The sequence below is a fragment of the Triticum dicoccoides genome, chromosome 4A (genome assembly GCF_002162155.2).
Source record: "Triticum dicoccoides isolate Atlit2015 ecotype Zavitan chromosome 4A, WEW_v2.0, whole genome shotgun sequence".
Taxonomy (NCBI): domain Eukaryota; kingdom Viridiplantae; phylum Streptophyta; class Magnoliopsida; order Poales; family Poaceae; genus Triticum; species Triticum dicoccoides.
Window position 1 is genome coordinate 45179764 of NC_041386.1, and position 12243 is coordinate 45192006.

The 12243-nt window shown below is 42.9% G+C and overlaps 2 protein-coding genes across 2 annotated transcripts; one reads left to right on the top strand and one right to left on the bottom strand.

Annotated features, from left to right (window-relative positions):
- Positions 1 to 755: 755 nt before the first annotated feature.
- Positions 756 to 1401, bottom strand: LOC119283397. Its single transcript, XM_037562960.1, has 2 exons — positions 1290 to 1401; positions 756 to 1193 (listed from the first exon to the last, which is right to left on the bottom strand). Exons 1-2 carry the CDS (start codon positions 1374 to 1376, stop codon positions 756 to 758), a joined length of 525 nt encoding a protein of 174 aa, XP_037418857.1. The 5' UTR covers positions 1377 to 1401.
- Positions 1402 to 7068: 5667 nt separating this feature from the next.
- On the top strand, positions 7069 to 8145 carry LOC119288648. The gene is made up of 2 exons (XM_037568229.1): positions 7069 to 7489; positions 7588 to 8145. Exons 1-2 carry the CDS (start codon positions 7154 to 7156, stop codon positions 7801 to 7803), a joined length of 552 nt encoding a protein of 183 aa, XP_037424126.1. The 5' UTR covers positions 7069 to 7153; the 3' UTR covers positions 7804 to 8145.
- The last annotated feature ends 4098 nt before the right edge of the window (positions 8146 to 12243 follow it).

Below are 12243 nucleotides of genomic sequence, written 5' to 3' on the forward strand. Positions count from 1 at the left end.
TGGATATTGCATTGGCTCCAATGCCTAATATCCCAAGGCATTGGTATTGAGCTGCAATGCCACACTTTGTGTTTGGATGTTCTTGTATTGGGCACTTGGAATTCAAGGGACGGAGGAATGCCAAATCTTGTTTGGATGCGCATGGTGTAGAATTGGGCATTGTGAAATGTATGAACAATATAATAATTTCTTGTACAAGTTTGGAAATTAAATCTGATCATCATGCCATACATTTGAGAGATTATGTATTATAATACAATAAAATTGCATGCAAATAATTTAAAATTGGCACAGACAACATCAATTGTCCAAAATACAAGAAAAATTGGCTGAAAAGTGTACATAGGCAACATGAGCATATTATCATGCACTGGACAAGTTCCAACTCCTCAAAAACATGAAAAACAGGCTGAAAACTGTACATTACAGTAGTATACAGCATCATATTATGATGAACTTGATAACACAATCAACTGTTCAAAAACATGAAAAATTAGGCTGAAAACTATATGTAACAGCCACATATCATGATGAACTTGAGAACATCAATTTGTCCAAAAACTATCATCAACAGCAACATATTATGATAACCTTGCCAACAACATTACATATTATAACATGTCTCACACCATCCAGAACACATAGCAAGTCTTGTGCATAACAATGAAACTTTAGGACAAGTTCGAAGTCTCTCGCAAACTAGGAGAAATAAGAGTAGCAACACACATACATATTATCCATCAAGAGCCATTCTACTAATTCAACATCAACAACCATTCCTTCCTGAAGTTCATGGGAAGCTCAAGAAGCGCTTGGTACAAGCGTTCGCTAAGGATCAACTTACCATAAGATCGCAAGATGTCACCACGAGCTAGATCAGGGATCATCTCAAGTGTCGCAAGGATTTCAGCAGGAGGTGTAACTTGGGGCAGAGGTAAAGGCTCGAGTGACTTCAAAGCATCATGAAATGAGCCTTTCATATCCCCAAGAAGGCACAGGATGGCATCACTAGTTCGTTGTTTTTTTTGTGGCACTTCAGGAGAGGCTTCATTGGGTTCCGTAGTTGGTTCTACAACAGTTTCAGCACCAGTGACAGCACCTTCACCATTTGCATGATCTTTTGAGTATATGGTGGTGATAGCATCCCAATTCTTAATGACCCTGTTCTTGTAAAATCCTACTTTCTTGTTAGCCTGCACGCACACACACACAAAGAGAGAATTGTCAAACAAAGGTAGATCTTACATATGTACAATATAATCAAAATGTGGAAAGGATAAATTTCTTACCGCGACATATTTAAGCCACACATCTTCACTATCAATTGACAGCTTGTTATTGACCCAATCCCACCCAAATCCACTTTGAGATAGCATCTTGCTAATGGCCTCGTAGTGCTTTTCAAAGGTTTTCCACCTCCTTCAGCCATGGTCCTACAAGAAAATGCATGCACATAATATCCAAACACAAAGACAACATAAGGTGCATGTAAGTTGAAACACAAAGACAACAAGGTAATGTCACACACACACACAGATATATATATACATATTAATTTCATAATATGAGGCATGTACAGAATACCCAAAAGGCACGCATTCCACCAAAGTCATATCAAGGTTGATCCACACATCCCACCAAAGTCATATCAACTAGCTAGCATAAAAGAGAACACCATTATCTAGTCGACCCGCACATCCTACTCCAACTCTAGTTCAGCATGTCTCACGAGGTACTCGTCAAACATGTCATTAGCTAGCTGCTCCCTAAAGTTGGTCCATGAAGTGCTGACTTGAACACTCCTAATTAAGTTAGCATCATCTAGAGGATCATCTTCAGAAGAGGCTATTTCATTATCCACTTCCTCGAGCAACAAATCATCCATCACATGCTGCCTATCCCTTGCAAAGTTGTGTAACACACAACAAGCATTAATAATACGAACCTGCAATACTATTTGTTCATCGTAAGCATTTTCCATTTAGTTTGCATCTTATTCAGCACCATATGGGCACATCATACTTGGTCCTTTATGTCAAAGAAGGATTGACAACGTAGGAAAGCCCACTTTTTCTTCCACAACCCAAATGTTCTCTCGACTACATTTCTAGCTCGAGAATGACGCAAGTTATACAGCTCTTTGGGAGTTTGGGGCTGTTGTTGACTTGATACCCACTCTTTTAAGTGATACCGAGTCGATCTGAATGGAGCAAGAAATCCCGGACCGTTGGTGTAACCAGCATCAACTAAATAATATTTCCCTAGTGTGTCAAGCAAGTGAGTTAGCTAACAATTATACAGAGGAGAAATGAATTACCAAGAGGAAGTGTCATACCCTATGGTACGACAAATGCATCTTGGTGGCTCAACCTCATTGCATCACGCAAGACTCTTGAGTCAGAAGCTGAACCCTCCCAGCCAGGCAAGACATACATAAATTTCATATTCCAATCAACCACACCAAGCATGTTAGTGCTGATAGCTTGCTTCCTGTTCCTATATCTCCCTTGGTCACACACGGGCACACAAACATCAACATGACACCCATCTAGTACTCCAAGTGCATTGCCAAACCACTTCCATTTGTAATCATCAGGTGGCTGAGTAGAAGGATCAGGAAGCTTAATGAACTCCCCGGTTAGAGATAGAATCGCTGTTAATACATCGTCAAAGTGGGTACTAATAGTCCATAAGGAGCGCTTGTAAGTGCCACGCAGAATCCTCATTTTGATACCATGGCCAACTACCAACAAGAACATTGCCATCTTTTCCTCCATGGAAACATAGACACTGTCATGAAGACCAACCCTCTCACGCAACATGGTGCATAAGTCATGGAAGTTTCTTTTAGTTAAACGCAACTGATCATAGCATGTTACTTCTGCCCCATCATACATTCCTTTTAGCAAATACTTCCGATGAATGTTCTTTTCCTCATCGTCACTAAAACTCCCTAAATTCCTTGGTGCCCTCCTCGTACTAAGATATGCTATCCGAAGAAGAAACGATTCAAAGTACAGTTTGGTCAAAACTATCCGTCTCCTCTTTCTTCTTTTGTTCTCCTCGTTTATGTAAGCAACCAAGTCCATGTCAGACATGGTGCAGCTACATTACATTTCACAAATTAGACATTCATGCCACATTCAATCACACAAGTAAATATACAAAGACATGGTACAACAAGCATTTCAAAAATTATGCTACGGCTAGCTATTAAGGACAAGTCATCAATCAGCCATACGACATAAGCAAGCAAGATACCAATCAGGCATATAAGACAAGCTATCAAAAATTGTTGTACTAATTTATGCTACAACAAGATATCAAAATTTCAGCAAGCATTCAGTCATTTAAGACAGGGCACAACAAGCATTCACTATATAGTCAAATACTGATTCTAGTTCTCTTCACCACATGAATGCATGGTGAAACAAAACTTATTTTTTCCTTACTGATAGCAGAAATTATCTCTGAACATACCTTCAGTTGGTCTACAGGGATGTGCCAATCCAAGACAAATAACCTGCAGCAGAGTTAATTTAAGACATATTAGTATCTTACTATGCAAACATATTGGGGAGGAGGGACGAACTGTGATGGGGAAGAGGGGGAGCGGCCATCAGATCTGAATGGGAGGGAGGGGAGGACATGGGATTAGGGTTGAGTAGGAGAGGGAGAAGGGCGGATGGGGGTGGTAGATGGACGGAGCTACCGCTGGTAGGGATGGGAGAGGGACAATCCAAGGGACGGGTCGCTAGCGGCCATCGGACCTGAAAGGGCTGGGGAGATTGGGGAGGGCAGGGGGAGATGAAGCACGAGGAGAAGGCCTACCGGAGCAAGGGGAGAAGGAGGAGGAGGAGCGGGAGATGGAGGAGACCTGCTGGAGATGGGAAAGGAGGAGGACGGCGGCGGGAGATGAGCAACCACCTGCGTCGCCGCTGTTCTCCCGCGCCGCTTCTCCTGCGGCCTGTCTTCTCTGTTTTCGGGGCAGGAATGGGGAGGGTTGAAGAGGTAAGCGAGCCAGACCGGGCAATTTCAGCCGAAAACAGACCGGGGAGGCAAGGTATTCGCGCGGACACTCGCTAGTCTTGGCGCGCTGTGTCCAATATCAGGCTACGATGCCACGACCGAATACCCAGTGCATCCAAACGCTGGCATTCGGGAGTTACAAATGCCAAATCCCAATATTACCTCTCAATCCTTACATCCAAACATAGCGTTATTTGTTTGGATGATGTCGGGAAAGGTTGGGGCTGGTTCGGACACACTAACGGATTTACTACAAACATGATGCATAATGGGGGTCTCTTTTCAATACCATTACCTACATCACATGCATTAGATGCAAACCGAATGATCAAATTTACACTATGTTTGGATGTGAGGATTGAGAGGTAATATTGGGATTTGGCATTTGTAACTCCCGAATGCCAGCGTTTGGATGCACTGGGTATTCGGTCGTGGCATCATAGCCTGATATTGGACACAGCGCGACAAGACTAGCGAGTGCCCGTGCGAATACCTTGCCTCCCTGGTCTGTTTTCGGCTGAAATTGCCCGGTCTGGCTCGCTTACCTCTTCAACCCTCCCCATTCCTGCCCCTAAAACAGAGAAGACAGGCCGCAGGAGAAGCGACAAGGGAGAACAGCGGCGACGCAGGTGGGTGCTCATCTCCCGCCGCCGTCCTCCTCCTTTCCCATCTCCGGCAGGTCTCCTCCATCTCCCGCTCCTCCTCCTCCTTCTCCCCTTGCTCCGGTAGGCCTTCTCCTCGTGCTTCATCTCCCCCTGCCCTCCCCAATCTCCCCAGCCCTTTCAGGTTCGATGGCCGCTAGCGACCCGTCCCTTGGATTGTCCCTCTCCCATCCCTACCAGCGGTAGCTCCGTCCATCTACCACCCCCATCCGCCCTTCTCCCTCTCCTACTCAACCCTAATCCCATGTCCTCCCCTCCCTCCCATTCAGATCTGATGGCCGCTCCCCCTCTTCCCCATCACAGTTCGTCCCTCCTCCCCAATATGTTTGCATAGTAAGATACTAATCTGTCTTAAATTAACTCTGCTGCAGGTTATTTGTCTTGGATTGGCACATCCCTGTAGACCAACTGAAGGTATGTTCAGAGATAATTTCTGCTATTAGTAAGGAAAAATAAGTTTTGTTTGGCCATGCATTCATGTGGTGAAGAGAACTATATTCAGTATTTGACTATATAGTGAATGCTTGTTGTACCCTGTCTTAAATGACTGAATGCTTGCTGAAATTTTGATATCTTGTTGTAGCATAAATTAGTACAACAATTTTTGATAGCTTGTCTTATATGCCTGATTGGTATCTTGCTTGCTTATGTCGTATGGCTGATTGATGACTTGTCCTTAATAGCTAGCCGTAGCATAATTTTTGAAATGCTTGTTGTACCATGTCTTTGTATATTTACTTGTGTGATTGAATGAGGCATGAATGTCTAATTTGTGAAATGTAATGTAGCTGCACCATGTCTGACATGGACTTGGTTGCTTACATAAACGAGGAGAACAAAAGAAGAAAGAGGAGACGGATAGTTTTGACCAAACTGTACTTTGAATCGTTTCTTCTTGGGATAGCATATCTTAGTACGAGGAGGGCACCAAGGGATTTAGGGAGTTTTAGTGACGATGAGGAAAAGAACATTCATCGGAAGTATTTGCTAAAAGGAATGTATGATGGGGTAGAAGTAACATGCTATGATCAGTTGCGTTTAACTAAAAGAAACTTCCATGACTTATGCACCATGTTGCGTGAGAGGGCTGGTCTTCATGACAGTGTCTATGTTTCTGTGGAGGAAAAGGTGGCAATGTTCTTGTTGGTAGTTGGCCATGGTATCAAAATGAGGATTCTGCGTGGCACTTACAAGCGCTCCTTATGGACTATTAGTACCCACTTTGACGATGTATTAACAGCGATTCTATCTCTAACCGGGGAATTCATTAAGCTTCCTGATCCTTCTACTCAGCCAACTGATGATTACAAATGGAAGTGGTTTGGCAATGCACTTGGAGCACTAGATGGGTGTCATGTTGATGTTTGTGTGCCCGTGTGTGACCAAGGGAGATATAGGAACAGGAAGCAAGCTATCAGCACTAACATGCTTGGTGTGGTTGATTGGAATATGAAATTTATGTATGTCTTGCCTGGCTGGGAGGGTTCAGCTTCTGACTCAAGAGTCTTGCGTGATGCAATGAGGTTGAGCCGCCAAGATGCATTTGTCGTACCACAGGGTATGACACTTCCTCTTGGTAATTCATTTCTCCTCTGTATAATTGTTAGCTAACTCACTTGCTTGACACACTAGGGAAATATTATTTAGTTGATGCTGGTTACACCAACGGTCCGGGATTTCTTGCTCCATTCAGATCGACTCGGTATCACTTAAAAGAGTGGGTATCAAGTCAACAACAGCCCCAAACTCCCAAAGAGCTGTATAACTTGCGTCTTTCTCGAGCTAGAAATGTAGTCGAGAGAACATTTGGGTTGTGGAAGAAAAAGTGGGCTTTCCTACGTTGTCAATCTTTCTTTGACATAAAGGACCAGGTATGATGTGTCCATATGGTGCTGAATAAGATGCAAACTAAATGGAAAATGCTTACGATGAACAAATATTATTGCAGGTTCGAATTATTAATGCTTGTTGTGTGTTACACAATTTTGCAAGGGATAGGCAGTATGTGATGGATGATTTGTTGCTCGAGGAAGTGGATAATGAAATAGCCTCTTCCGAAGATGATCCTCTAGATGATGCTAACTTTATTAGGAGTGTTCAAGTCAGCACTTCATGGACCAACTTTAGGGAGCAGCTAGCTAATGACATGTTTGACGAGTACCTCGTGAGACATGCTGAACTAGAGTTGGAGTAGGTTGTGCGGGTCGACTAGATAATGGTGTTCTCTTTTGTGCTAGCTAGTTGATATGACTTTGGTGGGATGTGTGGATCAACCTTGATATGACTTTGGTGGAATGCGTGCCTTTTGGGTATTCTGTACATGCCTCATATTATGAAATTAATATGTATATATATCTGTGTGTGTGTGTGACATTACCTTGTTGTCTTTGTGTTTCAACTTACATGCACCTTATGTTGTCTTTGTGTTTGGATATTATGTGCATGCATTTTCTTGTAGGACCATGGCTGAAGGAGGTGGAAAAAAATTTGGTAGAAATTACCTCACATGGACAGATGAAATGGACACTACACTACTCGAGGTCCTTGTTGAGCATCACAACAATGGCGATCATGCCCAGAATGGATGGAAGTCCCATGTCTACAGTGCTGTTATAGGTAATGTGCGTGAGAAGTGCTCTGTGACCATCACAAAGGAAAACATCAGTTCAAGGTGCAAAACCTTTGAAAAGCACTACGAGGCCATTAGCAAGATGCTATCTCAAAGTGGATTTGGGTGGGATTGGGTCAATAACAAGTTGTCAATTGATAGTGAAGATGTGTGGCTTAAATATGTCGCGGTAAGAAATTTATCCTTTCCACATTTTGATTATATTGTACATATGTAAGATCTACCTTTGTTTGACAATTCTCTCTTTGTGTGTGTGTGTGTGTGCAGGCTAACAAGAAAGTAGGATTTTACAAGAACAGGGTCATTAAGAATTGGGATGCTATCACCACCATATACTCAAAAGATCATGCAAATGGTGAAGGTGCTGTCACTGGTGCTGAAACTGTTGTAGAACCAACTACGGAACCCAATGAAGCCTCTCCTGAAGTGCCACAAAAAAACAACAAACTAGTGATGACATCCTGTGCCTTCTTGGGGATATGAAAGGCTCATTTCATGATGCTTTGAAGTCACTCGAGCCTTTACCTCTGCCCCAAGTTACACCTCCTGCTGAAATCCTTGCGACACTTGAGATAATCCCTGATCTAGCTCGTGGTGACATCTTGCGATCTTATGGTAAGATGATCCTTAGCGAACGCTTGTACCAAGCCCTTCTTGAGCTTCCCATGAACTTCAGGAAGGAATGGTTGTTGATGTTGAATTAGTAGAATGGCTCTTGATGGATAATATGTATGTGTGTTGCTACTCTTATTTCTCCTAGTTTGTGAGAGACTTCAAACTTGTCCTAAAGTTTCATTGTTATGCACAAGACTTGCTATGTGTTCTGGATGGTGTGAGACATGTTATAATATGTAATGTTGTTGGCAAGGTTATCATAATATGTTGCTGTTGATGATAGTTTTTGGACAAATTGATGTTCTCATGTTCATCATGATATGTGGCTGTTACATATAGTTTTTAGCCTAATTTTTCATGTTTTTGAACAGTTGATTGTGTTATCAAGTTCATCATAATATGTTGCTATATACTACTGTAATGTACAGTTTTCAGCCTGTTTTTCATGTTTTTTGAGGAGTTGGAACTTGTCGAGTGCATGATAATATGCTCATGTTGCCTATGTACACTTTTCAGCCAGTTTTTCTTGTATTTTGGACAACTGATGTTGTCTGTGCCAATTTTAAATTATTTGCATGCAATTTTATTGTATTATAATACATAATCTCTCAAATGCATGGCATGATGATCAGATTTAATTTCCAAACTTGTACAAGAAATTATTATATTGTTCATACATTTCACAATGCCCAATTCTACACCATGCGCATCCAAACAAGATTTGGCATTCCTCTGTCCCTTGAATTCCAAGTGCCCAATACAAGAACATCCAAACACAAAGTGTGGCATTGCAGCTCAATACCAATGCCTTGGGATATTAGGCATTGGAGCCAATGAAATACCAGGTCTTGAATGTCTACATCCAAACAGAGCGTAAGAGGAATATACTATGGATGAGTCCTAACATATTTGTAGTGATATATATACCGAGAGCGGGGTGTTTGTTTCAAGTTTATCAACATGTATCAGTTTATTTTATATTTGTTGCAATGCATGAGTAATTTTCTAGTATGTGTATGTATACTTTAATCAAATCAAAACTAATATTTATATGAATTAGTTTATACACACAAAAACGATATTGTAAATAAATAAAATTGAACATAAGTTGAATATGTGCAAAGAAGGGCTACTTATAATAAACTATTTTCTCCGTTCCTAAATATAAGTTTTTTAGAGATGCTAATATGCACTAGATACGAAGCAAAATAAGTGAATCTACACTCTAAAATACGTCTATATACATCCATATGCAGTCTTTTTGAAATCACTAGGAAGACATATAATTAGGAATGGAGGGAGTAATAGTGAATAACATGGTATACCTTAGAGCGGTTGGATCTGCTTTGCTAATGGCCTGATCAGGCGCTCCGCCATGACACGAAGGGGATTGCCATTGGCAACCTGGCGTGTCATTATGGTGCGCTCGGAGATGACACGACGTGGATGACATCTCGAGTGGAGACAGGAGAGCGGAGCTCGCCGGCGAAACGGCGACTTGCAATCAGATCCGGGGGGTCGGGAAGATTGGATCTTGAAAGAAAGGGGAATTAGGAAAGCGAACAGGAGTGCATTCGAGGCTAGTACGTACGGTTATGATGAGTCGAGGAACTAGCGATTGCGTGCGTGGGCTTGCCGTGGTTACATCTGCGTGTCCAGCCCATGTAGTGCTTACCTCCTTTTCCAAAACAAAATAATGCGTAGCTGCGTGTGTGGGCTAGCCTAAGCTAGCAGCGTACGTACCTTGGGTTGGGGCCCCTGCAGCTTGGGGGCCTGGGGCGGCGGCCCCCTCTACCCCCCTTCAGTGCCGGCCCTGGAGGAGAGGCTGGCGTGGGGCGCAAGGAGCAGCAGGTGGGGAATGGTAGGGCTTTATCTCCCACTGTCCAGCACGGGCCACTTAAAAGATGAAGGGAAGCCAGGGCTCCTCAAATGGCGGCTGCTCCTCTCTGGCTTGGACCAGAAGCCAGGCAGCTGTGTAAGTGCAGAGAAGCGAGCAGAGCAATTGGCGCGCCGCCTCCTCCCCTCGCTTGCTTCCTCCTCTTGGAGCCCTTGTTCCAGTTCTCTCTCTCTCTCTGGATTTGGTTATGAATTGACTCGTGTTGTTGATTGCTTTGCAGGTTTGGGTTCAGATAGAAGAGCTCCATGCTTACAAACTTTCGGGATAACCGAGTTTATCAATGCCAAAGTATATGATGGTTTCTCCACTTCCACCCCATGATTTGCAATTTCCTCATATGATGCATTGATACCATTCCATTGTGATTTTTCTGCAGAAAACAATCATCGGGTTTTCAAGTGTAGGCATCTTGTGAAAGCCCAGTTAGTGTTCCTGGTTTATGAATTTAAGGATACATTCTCATCTCCCTTCTGTCTATATTCTATTGTTTTATATTTATAAGTGCTTTAGATGATTCTTGAGTGCCTTGTGCAACCTTTCCATTTCAGGCATCATTTCTAAGTTGTATGGCATCCATCCCAATAATTTGTTCTGCACCATGCTGCCTCATGTAGGATTTTGGTGCTCGTGATCTACTTTGCTTAGGTGACCTGCTCCCAATCCTTCCCCTCCTTTCTGACCTCTCTCTCTCTCTCTATATATATATATATATATATATATGATGTTTGATATGTGTTTTGGTTCAAATTTGACATGATTTTTTGGTTGATGCTTGGTTCAGAAAGGAACAAGTTCTAGAATTGGTAGAAGAGTCCAGTGTCATCCTTTGTTTTTTTTGTCAGGATGAATGCTTCATAACAGGTGTATGGAAGCACAAAAGTAGACTCATATAAACTACAGTTGCAGTATCAGCAATAAGCAAGGGATGTCTCACATGTTTCTATCAAAATTGTGTATAAATTTAAAAGCTTTGCAAAAGAATAGCATCTCTGTTCCGGGAGAAGAAATTTAAGAGCTTAGTAAGAGAATAGCATCTCTGTTCAAATTTTAGAGCTTAGTTTTTTTGCATATGCATGTAATAGCAACTCTTTTGTGTTCTGGTCTTAAATATCCTATTCATGATACAGTAATCTGCACCAAGCTTACTATGATGAATTTCGGGCAAGGAACGCCATTGTTTATGCATCTTCTGTAACAGAAGAACGATATTTGGGGTATAGTTTCGAATGTTTCACCTGGAATCCATCTATCCAGTCTGCTTTTTCTTTGTTCAGTTCATCAAGGTTTGCAACCTTCTTTTAATGCATTAGCTTTGTTTTCATTATACTCTTGTGATGCTTGTTAGTTAAGTGATGATTTTACATTCTGGATTAGGCTAACGTGTCGTGTTCTATTTCGCGTCGTGCTGCTTATATTTCGTAATTGCTTATGGACAGGATGTGTGCACTTGTTTTCGTAATTGCTTGTGTTGTAGACATGGCCTGTAAATGTATTGATTTTTGATCCCATTGCTGGTAGGTCTTGCAGGAGCGCGACGCTTTGCTGACCAAGAAGATTGAGAGGGGGCGCCAATTGCTAGATAGCGAGAAGGCCCGAACTGCTGCGTTGGAGGCCTCAGTATCCGATTGCATCTGTGAGTACCTACCTTCTGCTTACTGGCATTTAGTTGGTGTAGACTTGTTTTTTGCTGATATAGCTTGTTATTGCTGTGATGAAGCAGCCGAGGAGCAATATTGCAAGATTCGTCGTTGTCTTAGCTTGGTTTGGAAGGAGGCCAGCAATTAACAGAGCATCGCCGAGTTGGATGCTTTGGAGGCCTGTTCCTGCCAGGAATTATTGTTGAAAATGTGAGACACTGGGGATTCCAACCAAAACATAACCTCCAGTCTCCGAGTAATGGTGCAAAATGAGAGAGTGGCAGAGGCCGACCTGCGGTGACTAATCCAGTCCATCCGGGATGAGATTGAAGCTTCAGGGAAGCGTGAGGGCCCTTTGATTGCCGAGGGGGCCGCCCTGCGAGAGGTCGGTCAATGCATGTCGGTGAAACTGTCAGATCAATACGGCCAAATAGCCAAGCTCCAGGAGGTCGCCCGAGGTGGATGCTCTTTCTTTGTCCTTCTGTGATGTGCTTTTTGTCTGGCGTCTCGCCATGTTTGCCAATTGTGGTTAATTGTTGCAGGTATTCTTCCGTAAATATATGTTGTGCCGGATCAAGACAGCCTTGGTGTTGTCACTAGGCGCTGACCCGTGTGGCAGGTTTTGATGTGGATCTCGCAGGATGTTGATGTCCACTTGGGTCCGTTGATCGAACGTGTAGTTGGAGCCTGGGATCGCTTGGTCGACCTCCAAGAAGCTGCCGCCAAGGAAGGAGCCTGACTTGTGCTTGCACGCTTGAGTCGCGCTGTAGCGAG

Coding starts and splice junctions, on each gene's coding strand:
- LOC119283397 (XM_037562960.1), bottom strand. CDS start 1,376: ATGCTATCTCAAAGTGGATTTGGGTGGGATTGGGTCAATAACAAGCTG. Junction 1,194..1,289: donor TGTGGCTTAAATATGTCGCG/GTAAGAAATTTA, acceptor GTGTGCGTGCAG/GCTAACAAGAAAGTAGGATT.
- LOC119288648 (XM_037568229.1), top strand. CDS start 7,154: ATGGCTGAAGGAGGTGGAAAAAAATTTGGTAGAAATTACCTCACATGG. Junction 7,490..7,587: donor TGTGGCTTAAATATGTCGCG/GTAAGAAATTTA, acceptor GTGTGTGTGCAG/GCTAACAAGAAAGTAGGATT.